Raw genomic sequence first — 27,364 nt, 5'->3', positions numbered from 1 at the left:
AATGAAACAAGTAATAGTTCTATATTCGGCTGTGCCGAATCTTATATACCCTTCACCATAGTGTATTTAAAAATTCATTTTCCCGACTATCATTATTATAGCAATAGCAAAACATAATGAACAACAATAACGCTAAATGAAATAAACACACAAAAAACAAAATACACAAGGCAGCAAAACCAACAGACATCCAAACATACGAAACGAAATACAGAAAAAAAACAAAAACAAAATACACAACGCAATGAAACCAACAGACATCCAAACATACGAAATTCAATACACCAAGAAAAAGTAAACAATATACACAAGGCAATGAAACACACAGCCATCCAAACATACGAAACGAAATACTCAAAAAAACAAAAACGTTTCCTATTCCTTTCATTTGTTTAGTTAAATATACTTAAAAGGACACCTTTTCTTATTTGAAGAAAAAAATTAAATGTATATTTGAGTTAAATTGACATTTTTACTGTGACGTCATTGTTAAAACAAAAAAAGTTGAAGTTCAAACATGTATTGCTTACTGTTTTTATGTATTTTCAATATTAAACTTTCAATATACGAATCATTTAATTTTTGAAGGTACAACATCATTGTTGAATATGCAATTTTTCTCTCTAAAACGCCACAGAGCGTCATTTGATAATAAGAACTTGAAGATTATAGAAGTGTAAGAAACAAGTAATTGAAATTAAAATAAAAAACTAATTGAATTAAAAAAATACATTTTCTTATAAAACTACGTGAGTTTAAAATATAAAAAGTGATTATTTAATTCATAAAGTTTAAGAAATTTTCTATTTTTACATATTTTATAATTTTTCTTTTTAATTGTTGTAAACATATCTTTTTTGTGAAATGTCACAAACATTTTTTTTAATATCCATAGTCAACGAGTAATTCTAATTTGGATGTATTTTTCGTGTCCGCAGATCAAAAGAATCGTATACCAGACTCTACACCGTTTTAAACATACGAAACGAAATACTCAAAAAAACAAAAACAAAATACAAAGGCAATGAATAAGCAGTGTTGTTGTTTATTTTTAATGAAATTTTCAGAGGTTGTCTCGGATTTTTGCTTATATCTCCGTTGTTTATGAACGGATTTTGCTGATTTTAAATAGGAAACTTCTCGAAAGCATGCCTGATAGAATTATTGAAGATTTGGATCCCTAAGATATCTGGAGTCTTCAGAAAACTGATTTCAGCAGACAGACAGGCGGACGGACAGACGAACATGGCTTAATCGACTCCGCTATCTATAAGGATTCAGAATATATATACTTTATGGGGTCGGAAAATTATATTTTGGAAATTACAAACGGAATGACAAACTTATATATACCCTTCTCACGAAGGTGAAGGGTATAAAAAGATAGATTCATACATATAAATTTAAACCAGCTTATTTACTGTCAATTCCCTGATTTTTTTTTTCAATACTTTAATGTTTGATCGACCATTTGAAATTCAGCCCATTGGACAGCTTTGTTAAAAATTTCGATAGCTTCTTTGGCTTTAATGTTGTTTTCAGGCGCTTCAATAAAACAGTCGTCATCATCGTAGGACTCTTCAAATAAATCATTTTCATCAAATTTTGATCCAATCTCTAATGTTTACAGCAGTAAATACTTCCTGAGGGCACAATGTCTGTAGAAGATTTGCAGCAGTATTTTTTAAAGATCTAACCTCTGATTGCCACTTTTCTTTTAAAACGCTCAAAGGAACATTAAATTCAGGATCGTCTTCATCATTTACCACATTCAAAATATTTTTCCAACAGTTAGATAAAGTTTCTTTACCAACTCGGTTCCAGGATGCCTCTAGAATAGAAACTCCTTTAAGTGTGATTTTTTTCATCGATTCAATCAAATCCCCCTCTTTTGCAATAATTGTTGCCAGAAGACTGTTCCTATAATGAAGTTTGGTGATTCTCATTGCATTTTGATCCATTGGCTGGATCAGAGCCGTTACATTTGGAGGCATGAACATAGCTTCTATGGAACCATCCTCGGATTATCTATTAGGAGTAAAGCTTTTACTGGTAATCCTTTATTCGTTAAAAAATCTGTCACCTTAATGAAAAATAAAACAATAAGAATCCCAATTGAACTATTTTTACATGTTTACTTACCTCTGGCACAAAACAGTTGTGAAACCATTCTTTAAAAATGGAAGAAGTCATCCAAGCAGACTTTGAATTTCTGTAGTTTACGGGACAGATAAAATTTTTAAAACTGCGAGGATTTTTCGATTTTCCTATTACTAAACGTTTTATTTTATGAGATCCTGACGCATTTGCGCAGCATAAAAATGTTATCCTTTGCTTTTCCATTTTTGCACCTGGAGCGCTTTTCTTCAATGACGTTACATATGCCTTTTTTGTGGGAGAAGTTTCCAATATAGACCAGACTCATCGGCATTATACAACTGATCATTGGATAAACCCAAATCTTCTATCTTTGCTTTCAATTTTAAAAGGATTTACGAACTGAGATTGTGCAGAAAGTTTTTCACCGCTTATCTGAAGGAGCCGAATTCCGTATATTTTTTTAAATTTTTGTAGCCACCCATTGCCAGCATTGAAGTCATTTCCATTTTCACTTATGTTTTTGTGAATTTGTTTGGCTTTCTCTTTCAACATCAACCCACTTAGAGGGAGGTTTTTATTCCACATGCAAATAAACCACTTATAGAGCGATTTTTCCATTTTTGGAAGCTCTGAAGATCGTAATGTTTTGCGTTTTCCGGGTCCATAAAACGTATTGTTCACGCATTTTAAAATATTGTCTTTTTATTGAATATATCGTTGATTTTGCAACTTTTTACTTAACACTGTAACACTCGATCCTTTTTTTAAATATTCCAAAACTTCGCATTTCTCATTTAAGGATTAAAACTTTCGACTGTTTTTAGACATTACTAATTTTAGAAGTAAATTCACGAACCTACCGCAACAACCCAGCAAAAAATCTGAAATTTTTTGTAATAGCCAGTAGTTATTTCATGCATTACTTGGTAATGAGTGTTCATTATCATCCACATTATTTCATTTAGCTGAATAGGTTATTACTGGTAAAGAACAAAACAATTTGGATTTGTTATGGCTCAATTGTCTAGGCCGTTTATTTAACAAACAGGGGGTTCGTGGTTCGAGCCCTGCTGGATACTGTTTATTTTTTTCAAAATGTCATTCATTTATATATTTTTGTAAAATGCCGTTCTCAAAATTACAAAAAGCAACATGTTAATAGAGCATCGAGTAAGCGGCTGGAGTGAGAAACATAGAAAACAACTGAATGCCTGTGTTCAAATCCCGGCCGAGTTTTTTTTTATTTTTTGTTTTCTACATACAAAGTCGGCCCAAAATAACTAGCTATCACATAACATATTTGTAGGTTTTTTTGTAACTAGTTATTTCGCAAAGTTTTTGTAATCAAATTAGTAACCATTTATTAATTTGTTTAAGGTAGGTACATATTATTTGAACCTCGTCGAACAAAAATAATTAGTTATTCACCCCAAAAGTAATTAGTTTCCACGTGATTCCAATATTACTTTCTAGATTACTAGGTAATGAAAATTTTTGCTGGGAAGTTACATAAAGCGACTACCATTAAATACCTTTAAAATAATGGCATACTATGGTATTTATTAATTCAGGGATTCCCAACATTAAAAATAAATGCTTCTACAAATTAAAAAATCTCCAAAAATTAAAAAAAAAAATTGTTCACTATTTAGAGCCATTAAACTCACTATTTAGAGCCATTAAAGACCTAAAAACCGGATAACCCGGTTAACCGAAAACCAGTGTTTTAAAAAAACCGGTTTGCGAACCGAAATATGCAATAAAAACCGGTTTATAAACACTATTCAAAACATACCAAACAATATACACAAAAAAACAAAATACACCACGCCATGAAACCAACACATCCAAACATAAATAATTTTCCAATAAGCATTGTTGTTGTTGCTCATTTATCAAAGCATACAAACCACCACCATCAGTGGTGATAGAGGGTATATATAAGTTTGTCATTTCATGTGTAACACCAAGAAATATTCATCTGAGACCCAACAAAGTATACATATATATTCCCGGTCCTTATCAAATTCGGAGTCGATTTAGCTATGTCTGTCCGTCTGTCTTTCTGCGTAACACACGCTCACGATGCTAAATAAATAAATGAAATTCGGCCAAAAGATTCACTATTGTCCTAGGCAGTTTGGTATTGAAAATGAGCAAAACTGGTTTACATCGAAAAAAGTTATGAATACAAATTTAAAAAAACACCGAAAAAATTAAGCTTTTTTTAACACATTCTAATACAATTTTCATAAAAACTATGCGCTATAATTGCAAAAAAATCAGCACAATTGTTTTCATATGAAAGCTTAATTCCTGTTAAAAATGGGCGGAATCGGTCCACATTTTCATATACCTTCCATACAAGTGTACATATTACCGGAAAATGCATTAATTGTTAATAACTTCCGGTAGAATGACAATATCTTTACAAACTTTTACAAGTAAAAATTTTATGACAATTAAATTCATATAGAGAAAAAATTTTCTGAATCGGTCCATAATTGGCCGAAGCTCCCATACAAGGTCCCCCCGAAAATCGGTTAAGCGCACATTACACATTACCAAATAATGATATCCATACAAAATTGTGCACAAATATTGCCTTTATATACAGAAATGATACTGTAAAATTTTTTCATGATCGGTCCATATTTGGTTATAGCTCCAATACAAGGTCACCTCCTGAAAATCACTTAAGCGCATATAACTTATTGTTAAATAACGGTATCCATAAAAATGTTGGCACAAATATTGCTTATATACACAGAAATGATATATATTTGATACATATTTGGTCATATCTCACATACAAGGTCCCCTTCAGAAAATCACTAAAACGCATATAACTCATTAACAAATATTGGAATCCTTACAAATTTAGGCATAAATGTTGCCTTTATTTTTCCATGATCGGTCCATATTTGGTCTTAGCTCCCATAGAAGGTCCCCTCCCGAAAATCACTTAAATGCACATAACTCATTACCAAATAATGGTATCCAAAAAATTTTGGCACAAATATTGCAAATAGAAATTATAATGTAAAATTTTTCACGATCGGTCCCTATTTGGTCATAGCACCCATACAAGGTCCCCTCCCGAAAATCACTTAAACAAACTTTTACAAGTAAAAGTTTTATGTCAATTGAATTAATATAGAGGAAACATTTTCTGAATCGGTCCATAATTGGCCGTAGCCTCCATACAAGGGGGACCCCCCCCCAAAATCACTTATACGCACATAACTCATTACCTAATAATGGTATCCATAAAAATTATGGCACAAATATCGCTTTTATATATAGAAATTATACAGTTAATTTTTTCACTATCGGCCCATATTTTGTCATAGCTCCCATACAAGGTCCCCTCCCAAAAATCACTTAAACGCACATAACTCATTACCAAATAATGGTATCCATACAAATTTTGGTACAAATATTGCTTCTATATATAGAAATGATACTGTAAAATTTCTATACAAAATTTGCCACAAATATCAAATTTGTTCATGTTCAAGGCAATTATAAATTTGAGTATAATTCACTGAATCATAATTATTTTTACAAAAACTAAATACTGATAACAAGGAAAACATATTATTAAAACCATTTAAACTTGGAAATAACCATAATATGATATGTTATATATCCATTGTATGTTATGGTGTTATATGTCTGCTGATACATCAACAAATTAATACAGCAACAAAACAACTTTTGCTCACACAGATTACTTTTTCGTGTGTGTTTTTTTTTACGCGACAATAAAATTAGTTGAAATAATTCTCATTTGGTTTATAACATTAAATGTATAAGTATTTCAGTTTGCATAGAATAATGTAGTTATGTTTTTGTGAAGCAGATTGAAATTTGCGAAGTATGTATGCATTTTTAGCTTTTTTTGCAATTTTAGTATATAAACAAAAAAAGACAAATTTTTGCAAAAAAGATTTATATTGGAAATAGGTTTAACCGGAAAAAATCAGAATTAAATGTCTATCCAAACACAAGCAGTGTTACCATATGTCAAGTTTTCCTTTTTTTTGCAAGTTTTTTGAGATTCAAAAAGTTTTCAAGTTTTATTTCAATAAAAAAAGTTTTTTGAAAATTTATACAGTTTTTCAGTTTTATTTTATTTAATCAATAAATAAGTTTAAAATAAGAAAACAATGTTTACCATTAACAAAACAAAAAAAAAACAAGTTAGAGTGCTATATTCGGCAGTGCCGAATCTTAGATACCCTCCACCACATTTCACATACCTACATACAATAGAAAAATACACACTATTTTATTATTTTGGTCCCTTTTGAGAGGTAATTACCTACTTAAGGTACATATATAGAACCATACCTAAGGTATATTAAAAGTAATAAAAACTATTGCAAATTTAAATAAGACCTACCTGTTAAACGTTAAATGACCTTCGGGCTGTAGCGTCAAATTCAGGTAATTTGTCTATTTAGATTTAGGTAAGATATAATTAGTTTTACCTGTAAAATGTAACTTCTACATTTTCATTGCATTTGTATTTAAGAAAATGCGAAATTATATAACGGATTAGTCGTAAATATAATTTCGAGATAACAACAAGTGATAAATTACTTAAAAGAATTTTGAGCAAACTTTAAATATATACAAAAACAAATAACCCATTTACAATATAAATTGGTAAGTACATATTTATTTCATCGTTTCAAATCATTTATAATCCGCTGTAATATTAAAACTGATTTTTAATTTATATTTAATTATCTCTTTTAGCATTATATTAATAAATATGCCGAAACTACGAAAACAGTCTTCTGAACAACGTAGACAACGTGCACGCGAGGCTGTTAGCAACTATTATGAAAGGAATAGAGAAAGCTACAATCTGAGAACATCTCAAAGGAGAGCTATATTGCGACAAAACGAGGAATATCGTCAAAATGAACGACAAAGGGACCGCATTTTAAGATCATTAAGAAGGTCAGGATCATCCTATAGGAATAGTGAACGGGAACGAGATTCTCAAGAGCATTCTTCCCGACGCATGGATCCAACTTATCATGTATTGGAGCAGCAGAGAAATACTTTAGAGCATTCTATTCACCGGGAAAATGAACAATATCGTGAAATGGAGCGGGTGCGTGATGCAGTTGCACATTCTTCTCGTCGCATGGATCCGACTTATCATATAGTAGAGCAACAGAGAAATACATTGGAACATGCTATGCACCGGGAAAATGAACAGTATCGTGAAATGGAACGTGTACGGGATGCGATTGCACATTCTTCTCGTCGAATGGATCCCACTTATCATACCATAGAGCAACAGAGAAATACATTGGAACATGCTATACACCGGGAAAATGAAGAGTATCGTGAAGTAGAACGTGTACGGGATGCGATTGCACATTCTTCTCGTCGAATGGATCCCACTTTTCATACCATAGAGCAACAGAGAAATACATTGGAACATGCTATACACCGGGAAAATGAAGAGTATCGTGAAGTGGAACGTGTACGGGATGCGATTGCACATTCTTCTCGTCGCATGGATGCAACGTATCGAACCACGGAGCAGCAGAGGAATACAATGGAACATTCTATTCATAGGGAAAATCAAGAGTTTTCGAGAAATGGAACGTACACGAGATGCAATTGCACATTCACAACATCGAAAAATACCAGCTTTTCGCCAAAAGGAACGGGAAAGGGACGCCATCGCACATACTTCCAGAAGATCTAATCCCATTTTACGCGCTGCAGAACAGAGACGTAATACTATTACTAGGCGAGAATCAAGGATGTTATCGCAAATTAGTATGGAAGTCTCTAATCAAATGCGAAATGTTCGAGTAAGATTACACCGTATGAATCCTGTAAATCGAACAATTCAGAATGAAAGGCAGGCGCGGAGAAATAGGGAAAGTAGACAACGTCTTTCACCAGAATCAAGAATGGAAATATTATCAGCAGATGTTCATCGTCATACGAGCAGAATGCTAGCAGAATTTAACAATAACGTGAAAAAAGGGCCGACAGAGGTGTGCGTTTGCTGTGGAGGATTGTGGTTCCAGAATCAGGTAAGTTCCCTTAACATTTTAAATTATATTAACCTACGACAGGTATTTTTCTTGTCGGAAATATTTCCGTCTGAAAACAATAACTATAAATTTTGCAACACATGCGTCAAAATAGTGAAGGGGGGAAAAGTTCCCACTATATGCTTAAGCAACGGTTTGCAATTTCCAGAAATTCCCGATCAATTAAAAAACTTAACCGCTTTGGAAGAAAGGTTTGTGGCACCCAGAATCCCATTTATGAGAATCGTTTCATTGGGATATAATCGTCAGTGTGCTGTCAGAGGCGCAGTTGTTAATGTCCCTATTCAAGTCGACAGTATAGTAAATGTACTTCCGAGAACATTTGATCAAACGGAAGTTATACAGGTTCACCTAAAACGTCGATTGCAGTATAATCATAGCTTTATGACGGAAACAATTCGTCCCGCCAAAGTTTTTGAAGCAATTCGTTATTTAGTAAATACAGAATTGTATCAAAAACACAAAATTTCCATAGCTGAAGAATGGTTACAAAATGTGGGATTATCTGAAGAAGTTAAATTTTTAGCAAATATAGAAGATCGGGAACTAGTGCAAAATTTAACAGGTGCAAATAATGAAATAGATGTAGTTGAAGAATGTAATCCTCAAGAAACACTGCTGGATAATATTCCCATGGAAAATATTCCATTAAGCAGAATTTCTATTGCTCCAGGTGAAGGAAAGCGACCACTAGATATGCTCATGGATGAAGATGCCGAAGAGTTATCATTTCCAACTATATATTGTGGTATTAAAAGAGTGTGTGAAGCTTCAGTGGCCAAAGTTATAAGGTCTGAAATTCGTCGCTATGACAGGAGATGCGCTCGAGTTGATAAGGTACTATATTCTTACAAAAAACTAGAATTATATAAAATTAAGAATAGTATCTCAACATGTTTACGCAAAAAGGTTGGATCCAATCGTCACACAGCCAGGGATATGTTGGACGATAACTACATACATAACCTGGTACAACACGACGAAGGATACCATATACTTAAAGGTATTAGGTCTTCTCCAGCTCATTGGGAAGGAGAGAAAAGGAAAGTAATGGCAATGATTCGACAATTTGGACTTCCAACCTTTTTTATAACACTTTCCGCAGCAGAATCTCATTGGCCTGAGTTATTAGTAATTTTGGCAAAAGTAGTCGAAGGCAAAGACATTACCGAAGAAGAGGCTATGCTTTATACCACTCAACAAAAATACAACCTTATCCGCACAGATCCCATAACATGTTCTCATTATTTTGATCAAAGAATTCGCCATCTTTTAAACACTTCAAAGCTAACGGTGGAGTTTTGGGGACCATAAAGTTATTAAATTTTATTGGAGGATTGAGTTTCAGCAAAGAGGATCACCACACGTTCATGGGATATATTGGCTTCAAAACGCACCATCGGTTAATTTGGCAGATGAAAATACTTTTCCATCCGTTGTAAGCTTTATTGATAAATATATTTCAACAGATTCGAATATACCTGAAGTTTCACCTTACATTCAATTCCAGGAGCATCACCATAGCAGAAGTTGTCAAAGAGAGATAAGAGGTCAATCAGTTTGCAGATTTAATATACCATATCCACCTATGTCTGAAACGAAGATACTTTTACCACTTCCTGAAAACATAGATGAAATGGAATTGAAAACACATAAAGACAATTTTAATAAAATTAAAATTCTTCTTAATGCCAAATTATCAGAGGCGGAGGTAAATGATCTACAAACATTTGAACAATTTTTAAATGACAACAGAATAAATTTAAATGTTGAAGATTATATTTTAGCTATCAGATCATCACTAAAAAAACCCCAAATATTTCTAAAGAGATCTTTCAAAGATCGCTCAATTAATGCCTTCAATCCTAATATTTTAGCAATGCAAAGAGCTAATATAGATATACAATTTATATTGGATGCCTATGCGTGTGTATCTTATATTGTTAATTACATTAATAAGTCGCACAGAGGAGTTTCGAGATTATTAAATGAGGCAATGGATGAAATAAGGTCTGGGAATTTTACGGTTAAGCAGCGACTTCAACATATTGGCAACAAATTTATTTCTGCTTCAGAAGTTTCCGGCCAAGAAGCATCGTACAATATTTTGGGAATGCATCTTTCACAATGTAGTAGTTCCGAAGTGTATATTAATACATTACATCCGGACAAACGTGTTAGAATATTAAAGTCTAGGAGAGAATTGGAAAATATTCCTGGAGAATCCACAGACGTTTTTCAAAAAAATCTCTTTGACCATTATATTGCACGTCCCAACGAAATGGAAGATTATTGTCTTGCTCATTTCGCGGCTTATTATAAGTTTTCAAAATCAAGGCCATCAAGAAATCGACGCCATCAAGAAGAAGAAGAAGATGACTACAATGAAAATAATGATTTCAGTGATGATAATACTGATGGAAATGAAAATTACATTAAGCTTAGAGATGGGTCTGGTTATATCTATAAAAAAGAAAGCCCCGCAATAATACGATTTCCCTCATTTAATGCTGATCAAAGCAGGGAAAATTATTTTCGTGCATTGGTAATGTTATATATGCCTTGGAGAAATGAAAAGGAGGATATTTTGGATAAAGATAACGAAGAAACTTGCAGAGTTCTTAAGGATGTTATCGAAAGAAATCGCTCAGTTTTTGAAAAATATAAAGAAGGAGAGCTCGAAGAAATTCTTCAAGCAAATTCATAATGAAAACATAGTAGATGATGATAACCTGGAAGAGAATAGAGCTGTAACCCAACTGCTAGATGACGAATTTAGAGCCCTAGCTGTTCCTGAATTAGATGCAAATATAAATGTTATTGACATTAATGATGATTATATTAACGCTGATGAGAGCAATGATATCGTTCGACTAATAAGACTCCAACCTTTAATAAGTACTGATAGTCTATTGTCTTCTGTAAGGACATTAAACACAAAGCAACGTAAATATCTACATCATGTATTACTAAATGTTGTACAGAACGTAAAGTTTTGTGAGTATGTCGGAGGTGGAGCTGGTGTTGGAAAGAGTAGATTGATAAAAACTATTTACCAATCAATTTCTAATAGATTTAACTCTATTCCCGGCTCTAATCCTGATTTACCCAAAGTAATACTAAGTGCTCCTACTGGGAAAGCTGCTTTTGGAATTGGTGGAGCGACTCTTCATTCGTTATTTTCGTTGCCAGTTAACCAGTACTCAGGAGAAATCCGTCCACTTAGTAATGATAAAGTTAATTCGCTCTCATCATTACTTTTGGATTTGAAATTATTGATTATTGATGAAATTTCAATGGTTGGAGCAAGAATGTTGGGATATATTGATGCTCGACTAAAGCAAATTTTCAAAAGTACATTGCGATTTGGTGGAATTTCCATTTTAGTTTTTGGAGATTTAAAACAACTACCACCTGTTGGGGACAAATGGATATTCAGCTCGAACTCATCAAATCCTTATGGAGTTATTGTTGGAGATCTACTTTGGAACCAATTTAAATTTTATGAACTCACTGAAATTATGAGGCAAAGGGAAGATCGAAAATTTGCCGAAGCTTTGAATTCAATGTCAAGGGGTGAAATGAGTGACGAAGAAGTGCGCCTAATAAAATCAAGAATTGTAGATTCTAATTTTGTATTTCCCAGTGAAGCTATTCACTTATTTTGGTCAAATTTGGAGGCTGATCAATTCAACGAATTAAAATTAGGCCAAATTTTAAAAGAGGAATATGAATCAAGAGCTTTTGATTTAATTAAAACGGAATCTTTGTCGTCGGAGGAAAAAGCTCGTATTAGAAACGTGGTTATTAAAATGAAAACATCGGAAACACAAGGATTGTGTACAGAGCTAAAATTAAAATGTTCCGCTAAATACATGATGACCATTAATATTAATACAAGCGATGGTCTTGTTAACGGAGCTACCGGCATTTTAATGGAAATAGAGTTCCATAAAGAAACACACAAACCTATTACACTTTGGATGCTATTCCCCGATGAAAATGTAGGTATGGAAGCAAGAAGGACAAAACCACATCCAACTGAATCACTTTGGACACCTATTGAAAAATGTGTTCGTAGTTTCCAATTCAGGCGCAATGAACAAATTTCAATTGAGCGAAAGCAATTTCCATTGGTTTTAGCGGAAGGAATTACTATCCATAAAAGCCAAGGTGCAACATATTCAAAAGTGGTTGTTCATACTCGTAACCGAATGAGCAGGGCTGCATTATATGTAGCGTGTAGTAGAGCTACCAGTATTTCTGGATTGTATATTGTAGGGAATTTTATTCCTCCAAAACCATTTGAAACGACAGATCCAGTAAAAATTGAGTTAGAGCGACTACAATTAGAACGAGCACTTACTCTTCAGCATAACTTTGTAAATGATGATGAATATAATCTAAAATTATTTTATCAAAATATTCAAAGCTTTAATGCACACCATAAGGATATATCTTCTGATCCCACAATAATGGAAGCAGATATTTTATGTTTAGTAGAAACTTGGACATTTCCGGAAGAAATTCAATCATTGGAAGGATATTCATTGCTAAGCAAATTAGACTGTTTTAATGCTGAACATGAAGAGAGGTCCCGAAATAAGAAAGGGATATCAGTTTATGTAAAAACTGATAAAATATCTAACGTAAACTTATTATTTAAAGAGGATCATGTTCTTGGATACTCATTTCAATACATAGCCTTCCGGTATCACAACAATTACATAATTAATTTATATAGGAGCCCCTCGTTTGCTGAAGGCCTCTTTAGATTATTCTTGAAGCGAGCTATCGATCAATTGCAGACTCATATTACAACAGAAATTGACAAAATCCTTATTGTAGGAGATTTTAATAAGTGTCGCAAAACGGATCCAAATAGTATTACTGAGAGAAAATTGACACAAAGAGGACTCGTATCGCACCTAAAACCGACAACTGCAACCACAAAACATGGAACACAGATTGATTGGGTTTTTTCAAATATACCATTGAACCATGTAAATGTAAAAATGTATCCAACAATTTACAGTCATCATGACGGTATATTAATTGCCATATAGTGGTATATATTCCAAAAATTAATTTAATATTAAAATAACAATATGAGTAGTTATGCTCATTATAATTGGACTTAGTTTATAATAATATAAATACTAACTTTTTCCTCATCAGACTTTGAATATGTGAAATATCATATTTACCCTCCCATGGAATAAGCCGTGACGTGGCGGGAGGGCTTTAGTACTTCTTAGTTTTTATTTTTAATTAAAATTTTGAAGGAAACTAATTATTCCGCGAAATACAAAATAATCGTAATGAGTTATGTGGTTTTAAGTGATTTTCGGGAGGGGACCTTGTATGGGACCCACGACCAGTTATGGACCGATCGGAAAAAAAATTTTCAGTAATATTTCTCAGTCATACAACAGTACTTGTACCAAATTTTATATAGATATCTTACTTTAGAAATGAGTTATGCGCGTTTAAGTGATTTTCGGGAGGGGACCTTGTATGGGAGCTATGACCAATTATGGACCGATCCAAGAAAACTTTCATAGTAATATTTCTGTATATAAGAGCAATACTTGTACCAAATTTTATATGGATGTGTTCATTTACTAATGAGTTATGTGGTTTTAAGTGATTTTCGGGAGGGGACCTTGTATAGGAGCTATGACCAATTATGGACCCATCGGAAAAAAATTTCACAGTAATATTTTTGTGCATACGGGCAATACTTCTACCAAATTTTATATGGATATCTTTATTTTGTAATGAGTTATGTGCGTTTAAGTGAATTTCGGGAGGGGACCTTGTATGGGAGCTATGACCAATTATGGACCGATCGGAAAAAAATTTCTCAGTAATATTTCTGTACAGATAAGCAATACTTGTACCAAATTTTATATGGATATCTTAATTAAGTAATGAGTTATACGCGTTTAAGTGATTTTCGGGAGGGGACCTTGTATGGGAGCTATGACCAATTATGGACCGATCGGAAAAAAATTTCTCAGTAATATTTCTGTATAGATAGGCAATACTTGTACCAAATCTTATATGGATATCTTAATTAAGTAATGAGTTATACGCGTTTAAGTGATTTTCGGGAGGGGGACCTTGTATGGGAGCTATGACCAATTATGGACCGATCGGAAAAAAATTTCTCAGTAATATTTCTGTAAAGATAAGCAATACTTGTACCGAATTTTATATGGATATCTTAATTAAGTAATGCGTTATGCGCGTTTAAGTGATTTTCGGGAGGGGACCTTGTATGGGAGCTATGTCCAATTATGGACCGATCCAGAAAATTGTTTCTCTGAATGAATTCTATTGACATAAGATTTTAATTTGTGAAATTTTTGTGAAAATATCGACATTGTGACGGAAGTTATTAACAAAAAACCCATTTTCCGGGAATATGTACTTTTGTATGGGAGGTATATGAAATTGTGGACCAATTCTAGCAATTTTCAGCAGGGATCAAGTTCTCGTATAGAAACTTATGTATGGTGATTTTCATGAATTTATCTTGCATAGTTTTCGAGAAAATTGCATCCGAATGTGTAAAAAATGCTTATTTTTTTCGAGGTTGTTTTAAATTTTGATTCATAACTTTTCCCGGTATGAACCGATTTTGCTCATTTTCAATACCAAACTGCTTAGGACAACAATGAATATTTTCGGTGAATTTGGTGTACTTCCTTTGCTTAGTTTTAACGTGAGCGTGTTTAGGCAGACAGACGGACAGACAGACGGACATAGCTAAATCGACTCAGAATTTGATAAGGACCCAGAATATATATACTTTGTTGGGTCTCAGATGAATATTTCTTGGTGTTACACACGGAATGACAAAGTTATATATACCCTCTATCACCACTGATGGTGGTGGAGGGTATAATAACAATATGAGTAGTTATGCTCATTATAATTGGACTTAGTTTATAATAATATAAATACTAACTTTTTCCTCATCAGACTTTGAATATGTGAAATATCATATTTACCCTCCCATGGAATAAGCCGTGACGTGGCGGGAGGGCTTTAGTACTTCTTAGTTTTTATTTTTAATTAAAATTTGGAAGGAAACTAATTATTCCGCGAAATACAAAATAATCGTAATGAGTTATGTGGTTTTAAGTGATTTTCGGGAGGGGACCTTGTATGGGACCCACGACCAGTTATGGACCGATCGGAAAAAAAATTTTCAGTAATATTTCTCAGTCATACAACAGTACTTGTACCAAATTTTATATAGATATCTTACTTTAGAAATGAGTTATGCGCGTTTAAGTGATTTTCGGGAGGGGACCTTGTATGGGAGCTATGACCAATTATGGACCGATCCAAGAAAACTTTCATAGTAATATTTCTGTATATAAGAGCAATACTTGTACCAAATTTTATATGGATGTGTTCATTTACTAATGAGTTATGTGGTTTTAAGTGATTTTCGCGAGGGGACCTTGTATAGGAGCTATGACCAATTATGGACCCATCGGAAAAAAATTTCACAGTAATATTTTTGTGCATACGGGCAATACTTCTACCAAATTTTATATGGATATCTTTATTTTGTAATGAGTTATGTGCGTTTAAGTGAATTTCGGGAGGGGACCTTGTATGGGAGCTATGACCAATTATGGACCGATCGGAAAAAAATTTCTCAGTAATATTTCTGTACAGATAGGCAATACTTGTACCAAATTTTATATGGATATCTTAATTAAGTAATGAGTTATACGCGTTTAAGTGATTTTCGGGAGGGGACCTGTATGGGAGCTATGACCAATTATGGACCGATCGGAAAAAAATTTCTCAGTAATATTTCTGTATAGATAGGCAATACTTGTACCAAATCTTATATGGATATCTTAATTAAGTAATGAGTTATACGCGTTTAAGTGATTTTCGGGAGGGGACCTTGTATGGGAGCTATGACCAATTATGGACCGATCGGAAAAAAATTTCTCAGTAATATTTCTGTGAAGATAAGCAATACTTGTACCGAATTTTATATGGATATCTTAATTAAGTAATGCGTTATGCGCGTTTAAGTGATTTTCGGGAGGGGACCTTGTATGGGAGCTATGTCCAATTATGGACCGATCCAGAAAATTGTTTCTCTGAATGAATTCTATTGACATAAGATTTTAATTTGTGAAATTTTGTGAAAATATCGACATTGTGACGGAAGTTATTAACAAAAAACCCATTTTCCGGGAATATGTACTTTTGTATGGGAGGTATATGAAATTGTGGACCAATTCTAGCAATTTTCAGCAGGGATCAAGTTCTCGTATAGAAACTTATGTATGGTGATTTTCATGAATTTATCTTGCATAGTTTTCGAGAAAATTGCATCCGAATGTGTAAAAAATGCTTATTTTTTTCGAGGTTGTTTTAAATTTTGATTCATAACTTTTCCCGGTATGAACCGATTTTGCTCATTTCAATACCAAACTGCTTAGGACAACAATGAATATTTTCGGTGAATTTGGTGTACTTCCTTTGCTTAGTTTTAACGTGAGCGTGTTTTAGGCAGACAGACGGACAGACGGACAGACAGACGGACATAGCTAAATCGACTCAGAATTTGATAAGGACCCAGAATATATATACTTTGTTGGGTCTCAGATGAATATTTCTTGGTGTTACACACGGAATGACAAAGTTATATATACCCTCTATCACCACTGATGGTGGTGGAGGGTATAAAAACCCATTTTCCGGGAATATGTACTTTTGTATGGGAGGTATATGAAATTGTGGACCGATTCTGGCAATTTTCAGCAGAGATCAAGTTCTTGCGTAAAAACTTATTCATGGTGATTTTCATGAATTTATCTTGCATAGTTTTCGAGAAAATTGCATCCGAATGTGTAAAAAATGCTTATTTTTTTCGAGGTTGTTTTAAATTTTGATTCATAACTTTTCCCGGTATGAACCGATTTTGCTCATTTTCAATACCAAACTGCTTAGGACAACAATGAATATTTTCGGTGAATTTGGCGTACTTCCTTTGCTTAGTTTTAACGTGAGCGTGTTTTAGGCAGACAGACGGACAGACAGACGGACATAGCTAAATCGACTCAGAATTTGATAAGGACCCAGAATATATATACTTTGTTGGGTCTCAGATGAATATTTCTTGGTGTTACACACGGAATGACAAAGTTATATATACCCTCTATCACCACTGATGGTGGTGGAGGGTATAAAAAGCATTATCGTCATCAACATTATTATTTTCAAAATATTTTTGTTATGAAACTCATTATTTGATACTTGAAGTACATTTATTTTGTTAGAGCTACAAACACTTACTAAATTGTTGCACTTATGACAAATACTGTTTTTATATTTGCATTTGTCGCTAGCGTGATTCTTCCATCCGCAATGAATACACTTCTTCTTTTTCTTCTTATTGCCGTTATTCTCATGCACATTAAACTGTTTGTTGTATTTACTGCTACCAGCCGCTTCTTCTTTATTCTTGTTGGTGTTATACTTTTTGCTTCCCCGTTCAGTATTTGTATTATTCTTTTGTATTTGTATTATTCGAATTTACACTCCATTGCCAATTTTTTAAGACGTGCATACCACACTGCTACTGATTCATCACTCTTCTTTTTGGCGTCAAAAAAATTTCTACGCTCTCGAAAAATGATCACTGGGGGTGAATAATATTGATTTAACATGCCACATAATTCATTATACTTCTTCTTGGCAGGTAAATCAGGGAAACACAGTTCCCTTAACAAACCATATGCCTCAAGACCGACCGCCTTCAACAACGTTGACGTTTTTATGCGGTCTTCTTCTATTGCTGCTTCCACAAAATGAGAATCCAACACCTCTTGCCAATGAGACCACCGATCCACACCCGTCCGGAATTCCCTTATACCAGTTGCCAAAGATGTTGCAAAAAGACTCCCGTTGTGAGCTATTGTTGTATCACTTGGTCCAGGCATTATGCCAATTTGAAATATAAACCCACTAAAATTCCACGATTTTTTTATGCAGAAAATCTGCTTATTTATATAATATTTATTATATAAAAACTACCTTATATACAAAAGGTATTCGCAGCTAGAAAAATTAACGGTTTCTATTTATTTGCTATACACACTGTTGGATTTTTTTATCAGAGCTCGTCGCCACTATGATGTATCGTGTTTAGCAGTTGAATTATAAGTGACTTTTTATTAATTCATTTTAAGTTTACATTCGCTTAAGAACTAGATTAACAGATGATATAACTTGCATCATATGTTGAGGGTTTTGTAAGGTAAGTCACACCTAGATGGCGCAATACCACATATATATATATAGATAAAAAATTTAAATTAATTGTTAATCGAGATAACAATAAAAATCTATGATCAAGTAAACATGCCATCAAAAAATTATCTTGATATAAATTCGGTTTCATTTTTCAAATGCAGCCCAAATCCAAAAAAAACCATGAAGATATGTATTTGACTACTCATTAGAGTGTCCCGAAAGACAGCACCTTTTCAAATCTTATATACACTATCGGAAAAAATAAAGTGCAAAAGTACTCATGCTATATTCTTTCATCGAAAAATCGGTTAAATGATTATTGAATATGGAAATTTTTTTCAAAATCATTTAGTTAATATACAACGCTACAATAATAACAATAAAACTAAATTATTGTAATTACAATTTTTCTGTAAAACTTCTAAAATAAAAGTAAATTCAATTTTTTTGTCGGACAAAATAAAGTGTAAATTTTATATATCATTATTTAAATTTCTTGTATATCAAAATTTTTTATCTATTTTGGTTCTGATTTGAATATCTGGATCTACTTAAGCCATTTTGGTAATTTTGTTCACCATTGTTATTCGCAATCGCCCTTCCTTCCCCTTGCTTTTCGCATATGATTATTTTCAAAAGAAATCCGTTTTTGATCACTATTTCATCGGAATTTTTTGATCAATTGTGGTCCAAAATTAATCTATTGGATTTAGGGCGGTGCTCTGAGCAACTTATTTAAATTTTCAGTGTTCTTTCCTAAAGTAATGCTATTTTTTAACTTTATCAAGCGCTTAAGCTTATTATCTTTCCGAGATATAAAGTTGCCCAAGTCCATTTCGAAGGCACTGATCTTAAGATTTGACTGTAATATGCTCACATAGTGTTCACTAGAGCTTTTTGAATAAATTTCCCCTAGGTTCCCCACAGCTAACATTAAAAATTAAACACATACGAAGAGTCAACTGACCCATACGTTCAATCTTTCACCAACACATTTAAAAGCATGGAAATTTTTTTTCGGTTTTAGTATTTAATTTTGTATTTTTTACCTCAAATTTGCGTAGATAGTCAGATGAGTCCTAATTTGTACCGAAAATTTTAAAATGTCGACAATGAGTGTGAGTTAAACCCTTCAATATACAATATTTTAAAAACAATACCCCAGGTTTTAAACATTATGGTGGGGGGCTATCGGTATTGGTACGTTATTCAACCTTAGGAGCGGGAATCTTAGTGAAGATGGAGTAAACAATAACAATTGAGCAATTCACGAGCGTATTAAATAATTTTTTTTTAAATAAATGCCGTAAAAATGGATTTGGGACACTTAATGCCTCAACAGATTTATGACTTCAAACACACGACAAAGGTTAAAAACATTACTGTAAGAAAAAAAAACACTGAAAAATTGGAATGACCTACTCAGACCATCGCCCTAAATCCAATAGATTAATTTTTGACCACAATTGATAAAAAATTCTGCTGAAATAGCGAACAAAAACGGATTTCATTTGAAAATAATCGTATGGGGGAAAGCAAGGGGAAGGGAAGGCGATTGCGAATAATAATGGTAAAAAAATTAAAAAAATGGCTTAAGTAGATCCAGATATTCAAATCAGAACCAAAATAGATAAAAAATTTTGATATACAAAAAATTTAAATAATGATATATAAAATTTACACTTTATTTTGTCCGACAAAAAGGTGAATTTACTTTAATTTTGGATGTTATACAGAAAATTTTAGGTGGAATTATTTTGTTTTATTGTAATTTTTGTAGCATTGCATATAAACTAAATGAATTTTAAAAAATTCCATATTCAGTAATCATTTAACAGATTTTTCGCTGAAAGAATATAACATGAGTACTTTTGCACTTTATTTTGTCCGATAGTGTAGGTAGACCTCTCAAACGATGCATATAAAGCATTGTTCATATAAAATTTGGATAAATTGATTCTAAGCTTTTCAAATTAATTAATAATTTTTAATAATTCCAGCACACATTTTCCATTTACCATTTACAAATTCCGAATTTTTTTTTAATTAAAGGAAGACGTGGATATTTTAATAAGTAAAATTATTTGGGTATCTGCTTTGTACATCTAACGATATTTGACCCTTATTTCTTCGGATTTAATAAGTGGTGTCTAAATTCAGTCAAAACTTTAGTGTGGATGTATAAAAGCTAATGAATAATAAGTTACAGTGCTATATTCGGCTGAACCGAATCTTAAATATCCTCCACCAGCTACTTTTATATTAATACGTTTTTAATTGATCAAATATTTGTAGAAATAAGTTTTCTCATGTCTTAAATAGAAAATCCCCAAGATTTAAACAGTTAAAATCTGTTACATTCAAAGATTTGTTGAACATTACAAACCCTATTTTCTTTTATATTTTTATAGCGTCCTAAGATATGCTTTAACGATATTTAATAATGTGCATGTGTGTGAAAGATTTAAGGATTTTCAAAATACATATATATAATTTTGTTCTACACAAATTGATAATGCAACTAGTTAAATACGATTAAATTGCTTTTAGGAGCAATATAGTAGGAAGATATGACAAATTATAGACCGATCGTAAAAAATTCTTTAAGCAAAGTTTCTGTACATAAAAGCTATATTTCAGTAAAATTTTGTATCTATATCGTAATTTAGTAATAAGTAATGTGTGTTCAAGTGATTTTCTGAAGGAAACCTTGCATGGGACCGACCGAATGAGTAATGTGCGTTTAAGAGATTGTCGTAAAAGGATCTTGCATGGAAGCTATGACCAATTATGTATATAAAGATAAAATTTCAAAATTCTGTATCTATATCATTATTTAGTAATGAATATTGTGCATTTAAGTGATTTTCTGGAGGGGACCTAGTATGAGAGCTATGACCAAATATGGACCGATCGTAAAACAATTTTATAGTGTAATTTATTTATATAAGAGCAATATTTGTGCTAAATGTATGGATATCAAAATTTTGTAATGAGTTATGTGCGTTTAAGTGATTTTCGGGAGAGAACCTTGTATGGGAGCTATGACCAAAGATGAACCGAAAATAATATGTATGCCAAATTTTTTATGGGCATCACTATTTGGTAATGAGTTAAGTGCTTTTAAGTGTTTTTCTGAAAGGGACCTTGGATGGGAGCTATGATCAATTATGTACCGATAAAAAAAAATTTCACAGTAATATTTCTGTGTATATGAGCAATACTTGTGTCAAACTTTATATGGATATTTTAATTTAGCAATGAGTTATGAGAGCTATGACCAATTATGGACCGATCCGAAAAAACTTTCATAGTAATATTTCTGTATATGTGAGCAATACTTGTACCAAATTGTATATGGATATCTTAATTTAGTAATAGAATCAGAGAAGAAGTATTAGATATAACTATATGTTCAGAAGAGCTTATAAACGAAATTCAGGATTGGAGAGTTTCGGAGGAGCACTCCTTTTCTGACCATCGGTACATAAGATTCAAAATACTACGGCCGCCACCAAAGCCGATAAAGTTTCGGAATAAGTCTAAAACTAATTGGACAATGTTCGGTTCCTTACTAAAGAACCGTTTATGTCAGAACACTTTTCAATGTCGAAATAAAGAGGACATAGACGCCAAAGTAGGAATGCTCACAAGTGCCTTGGTTGAATCGTTCGAAGACAGCTGCCCTCTGCGAGAGCGGAGATCTGCCCAGGAGAAACCCTGGGTAACCGGGGAGATCCGGAACCTTGGTAAGACTCTTCGCAAACTATTTAACCGGGCACGGCGTAAGAAAACCGCAGTATACTGGGATGAGTATCGTAGTAAACTTGGTGAATATAAGAAAATTGTTCGTAAAGCCAAACGAGAATCCTGGAAACTTTTCTGTGAACAGGTAGACAGCATAAATGACGTATCGAAGATAAAAAAATTCCTATCCAAAACTCATGTCCAACCAGAATCTATGGTCGATGAAACGGGCAGGAGGCTGGAGGATATGGAGGAGACAATGAAACTCCTAATGGACTCTCATATTCCACTCGGTATATCGAATAACATAGATGAACCGATATTGGAGAAAGGGGATGCTAACACGGAAATTGTAATTACATCTGATATGGTTAAAGGGGCAATCAAGAGCTTCGCTCCCTATAAAGCTGCAGGGCCGGATGGCATTTTCCCGGCACTCTTACAGATGGAGGCGGGACCGGTTTCCGTACATCTGTCTCAGATATTCACTGCATGCTTGAAATTCACATATACCCCCATTAAATGGCAGGATTGCAAGGGTAATATTTATAACCTAAACCTAGCTATTCGACACCTAAGTCTTATCGACCGATAAGTCTTACGTCCTTCCTACTTAAAACTTTAGAACGGATAGTTGATATTATGGTGAAAAGCAGTATACCCGACAAAGACCTAAAATTTAAGCAGCATGTTTATGTATAGGGACGATCGGTGGAAACAGCTTTAAACGAAGTTGTCCACTACATAGGACAAACTGTATACACTGGCGGTATGCATTGACATCGAAGGCGCCTTCAATAATGTGCACACTGATACTATTATCCAATCCCTAGACCAGTTTTATGTTGACCGGGTGCTCCGTAACTGGATTAACCACATGCTAAGGAACAGATGGATAAGCTGCGAGATGTACGATATAAGTATCAGGAAAAAGGTATTTCGCTGTATACCACACGGTTGCATTTTGTCACCTTTACTCTGTGTTACCACGATTAATAGCCTCCTAAGGACTCTAACCGAGAAAGGACTTAGACCTGTCTGCTATGCAGACGATGTCGTAATACTTTTAAAGGGAAAGGATCCAAATTACTTGTGTAGAAGAGCTGAGGAGGCTCTGAATACGGCCTTGAGCTGGGCTCAACCGAGAGGCCTCAATGTTAACCCGGCGAAGACGGAAATCTGTCTTTTCACAAGAAAGACAAAAATTTCTACATATACTGAACCTTGCTTCCTGGGCAAGAAGATACCGGTGATAGACAAAGTTAAGTACTTAGGTGTAATACTTGACCGGAAATTAATTGGAGACACCACATAGAGGATAGGATCAACAAGGCACATCGGTGCTGGGCGATATGTAGGAGAACCATAGGCATGAAATGGGGTCTTAGTCCTACTATGACAAATTGGCTTTATAAAAGTGTAATTAAACAAATTCTAGCTTATGCTTAAATAATCTGCTTTGGACAAAAAGTGTAATATCAAACTACTACAGGGAGTTCAGCGTACATGCTGCTTGGGTATAAGTGGTGCCATGTGTACTACTTCAACCAAGGCTCTGGAAACGTTGCTAGATATTCCACCCATTGAAACATATTTAAGATATGAGGAGGCGCTTACAGCCGAACGGCTCTTTACTTTAGGCGAACTGGTCCAAAAGCGGTTATAGGACACGTCATCAATGTATACTGGACACATTGGAAGGTTATACATATTCATCGGACGTGCCTGATCGTATACCAGACACAGAATATGTCGGAACTTTGAAACGTTGATCCCAGATAGAATGTTTTGGTCAAGCGGAACATTAGAGCAAATACCATTAGGAATCCGTTGTTACACGGATGCCTCTAAAGTGGGGCAGTGGGGTTCTATATTGAAGACCCAGAAACAGAAATATACCACCGTTTACCAAATCATAGCACAAGCTTCCAGGCAGAAGTACGAGCAATAACGGAATGCGTAAATTAGATTAGAATAAATATGGCGCCCACAGCGCTTAACATATTTACCGACAGCCAGAAGGCAATTAGGGCGATATCAGGCGATAGAATTAAATCTAAGACCGTATTGGATTGTAAGAAAGCTTTAACTGAATACTCTCCCAGAGGTAAGGTTCACATCATATGGGTACCAGCCCACTCGGGAGTAGTCCGTAACGAAAGGGCGAATGTAATAGCTTTAAAGGGAAGGGAGTTCGAGGCAGTTAAGCTGACAAACGCAAAACCATTCGACGCAACAAAAGCTGAACTAAAAATATGGCTGAGAGAATCCCATAAGGCCTCTTGGAATAATGAAACAGTGGGTAGAACCACGAAGATCCTATGGGGTGACCCTGATGAGAGCAAGACGAAAAATCTCCTCAAAATGAGCAAGTCTGAAGTTAGTATGATGGTACGTATTCTGAGTGGACACACAGGACTACGAGCACATCTATGCAAAATTGGACGTGCGGATTCAGACGAATGTAGAGCATGTGGAGAGGACAGTGAAACTCTGGAGCACTTTCTTTGCCACTGCCAGGCATTCGTCGAAGTAAGATCCAAGTATCTTGGAAGTGATGTTATTCCGGAAATAACATTCCTGACTAACACTGATTGGAAGATTCTTAGGAATTACGTTCAGGAGACTGAGTTTATAAACACTGAAAAATAATTCTTTCAGTTTTTTTTTCATGATAAGGAGCGCACAACAGGCCCGATAGTGGCCTAGGTGTATTTCTTGGACCGATCGGAAAAAAATTTCATAGTAATATTTCTGTGCATATGAGCAATAATTGTAGTAAATTTCATATCGATATCTTAATTTAGTAATAAGTTATGCGCGTTTAAGTGATTTTCGGGAAGGGTCCTTGTATGGGAGCTATGTCCAATTATTGACCGATCCAGAAAATATTTTCTTCCGATTAATTCTATTGACATAAGATTTTAATTTGTGAAAGTTATTAACAAAAAACTCGTTTTCCGGGAATATGTACTTTTGTAAGGGAGGTATATGAAATTATGAACGGATTCTGGAAATTTTCAGCAGAAAGCTACATTCGTATAGAAACGAATGTATGATGACTTCTATGAAATATCTTGCATAGTTTTAGAGAAAATTACATCAGAATGTATAAAAAATGCTTATTTTTTAGGAGTTGTTTTAAATTTTGATTCATAACTTTTCCCGATGTGAACCGATTTTGCTCATTTTCAATACCAAACTGTACCGGATAATAATGAATATTTAGCTGAATTTTGTTAATTTCCATTGCTTCGTTTTAACGATGAGCGTGTTTTACACAGACAGATGGACGGACATAGTTAAATCGACTCAGAATTTCATAAGGATCCAGAATATATATACTTTGTTGGGTCTCAGATGAATATTTCTTGGTGTTACACACGGAATGACAAACTTATATATACCCTCTATCACCACTGATGGTGGTGGAGGGTATAAAAATAATGGACCATAATGAACCATAAATTGTATACTTTTCAGCTACTATAGACGAGAAAAAGCTTACTTTTTCGGCTAAAGTCAGTTTTACTTAAAACAAGCTGAAGTTGTTTTTAACAAAATTAACATCACTTTAACTCTATCAGCTGTTTGTCATTTATCAAAAGTTACGAAATCAAAACAAACCAAAACAAACGTTGTATGAATTATGTTATTTTTATAAATTATAGAAAAAGTGTTGAAAAATAATTGCAGAGATGTGTAGAATTGAGTACAATGAGAATTATTTTGGTTTATCGAATACTAGCTATACCCAGTGTGCTTTGCTACCCTAAAGCAATATAAATAAAAAATCTTCTTAATAATTTTGAAGATTCCCAACTGTAATGTTTTCCAGAGATACATTTTTTCCGAACGTTATTAAGATTTAATATAATCGATGACAAATTAAAAAAAATCTAATATTTTCCCAGATATACGAAATTTTGTATTTAATTCATATAGGGGGTGCCAAGACCCCATTGAAGTCCGCCCGTTATTTCTAAATGTTCACATTAATGTCATAAGTTCTTCAATTAATATTTGAAGATTGTAGCTCTAATAGTTTCTCAGATATAATAATTTTCCTATTTAATTTATATGGGGGCTCCAAGCTCCCCATGACGAAAGTCCGCTTTTTTTCTCCAAAATGTTCAGATGAATATTTAAGTTCTTAGTGCAAAATTTGAAGAATTTAGTTCTATTAGTTTCCCAGATAAACCAATTTTTGTATTTTATTAATATGGGAGGTGCTGCTCCCCTAATGGGTAGTCCGCCAATTTATTTCCCAAAATGTTTACATGGATGTTAAAGTTACTCGTGGAAATTTTAAATATTCTAACTATAATAGTTTCCAAGATAAACGAATTTTTGTATTTAATTTATGTGGGAGGTGTCACGCCCCCTAATGCTAATCCGCCCACTTTTTGTCTTAAATAATATATGATACTAAAGTTGCTCCGACAAAGACTCAAGACTCTAATTACATACATACATACATACAACAACACATACATACATACATACATACATACAGACATACATACATCAGACATACATACAGACAAAATACATACATACATACAAAAATACATACAGACTACATACATACATACATACATACATACATACAACATACATAAAGACATACATACATACATACATACATACATACATACAAATACATACATACTACATACATACATACATACATACATACATAATACATACATACATACATACATACATAATACATACTACATACATACATACACATACATACATACTTTCATTTTTATATATAGATTATTTAATGTTAATGTAAAATTAATGCATTAAATGTACCCATGTTAATGTTAATGCAATAAACTTTCATTAACATTAATTTTTTTTTAATGTTGAAAAAATTGTTAATGCATTAACATATTTAATGCTCTTATCCCAGGTCTGTCTAATAGTTTGTATTGCTAGTCCGCCAATTTATTACCCAAATATTCACATTTATGCCAAAGTTATTCGTGCAAAATTTGAGTATTTCAGCTCTAATAGTTTCTGAGATATACAAATTTTTGCATTTAATTCATATGGGAGGTACCAAGCCCCCCTAAAGAATGTCCGCCCGTTTTCCCCCACATGTTCACATG

General features: G+C 33.6%; 1 protein-coding gene and 1 pseudogene across 1 annotated transcript; both read right to left on the bottom strand.

The window, feature by feature from the left end:
- Positions 1-1,598: 1,598 nt before the first annotated feature.
- LOC119613059 lies at positions 1,599-2,606 on the bottom strand (annotated as a pseudogene).
- A 15,158-nt stretch (positions 2,607-17,764) lies between these two features.
- On the bottom strand, positions 17,765-18,181 carry LOC119613058. Its single transcript, XM_037968996.1, has one exon. It carries the CDS (start codon positions 18,179-18,181, stop codon positions 17,765-17,767), a length of 417 nt encoding a protein of 138 aa, XP_037824924.1.
- Between the last annotated feature and the right edge of the window lie 9,183 nt (positions 18,182-27,364).

This window comes from Lucilia sericata, unplaced genomic scaffold, assembly GCF_015586225.1.
Source record: "Lucilia sericata isolate MDLA Ls3-8-SP2 unplaced genomic scaffold, ASM1558622v1 Contig001948F_arrow, whole genome shotgun sequence".
NCBI lineage: Eukaryota > Metazoa > Arthropoda > Insecta > Diptera > Calliphoridae > Lucilia > Lucilia sericata.
This window is presented reverse-complemented; position numbering and strand designations above follow the sequence as displayed.

Excerpts from the sequence above, each read along its gene's own strand:
- LOC119613058 (XM_037968996.1), bottom strand. The coding sequence starts at position 18,181 with ATGCCTGGACCAAGTGATACAACAATAGCTCACAACGGGAGTCTTTTT.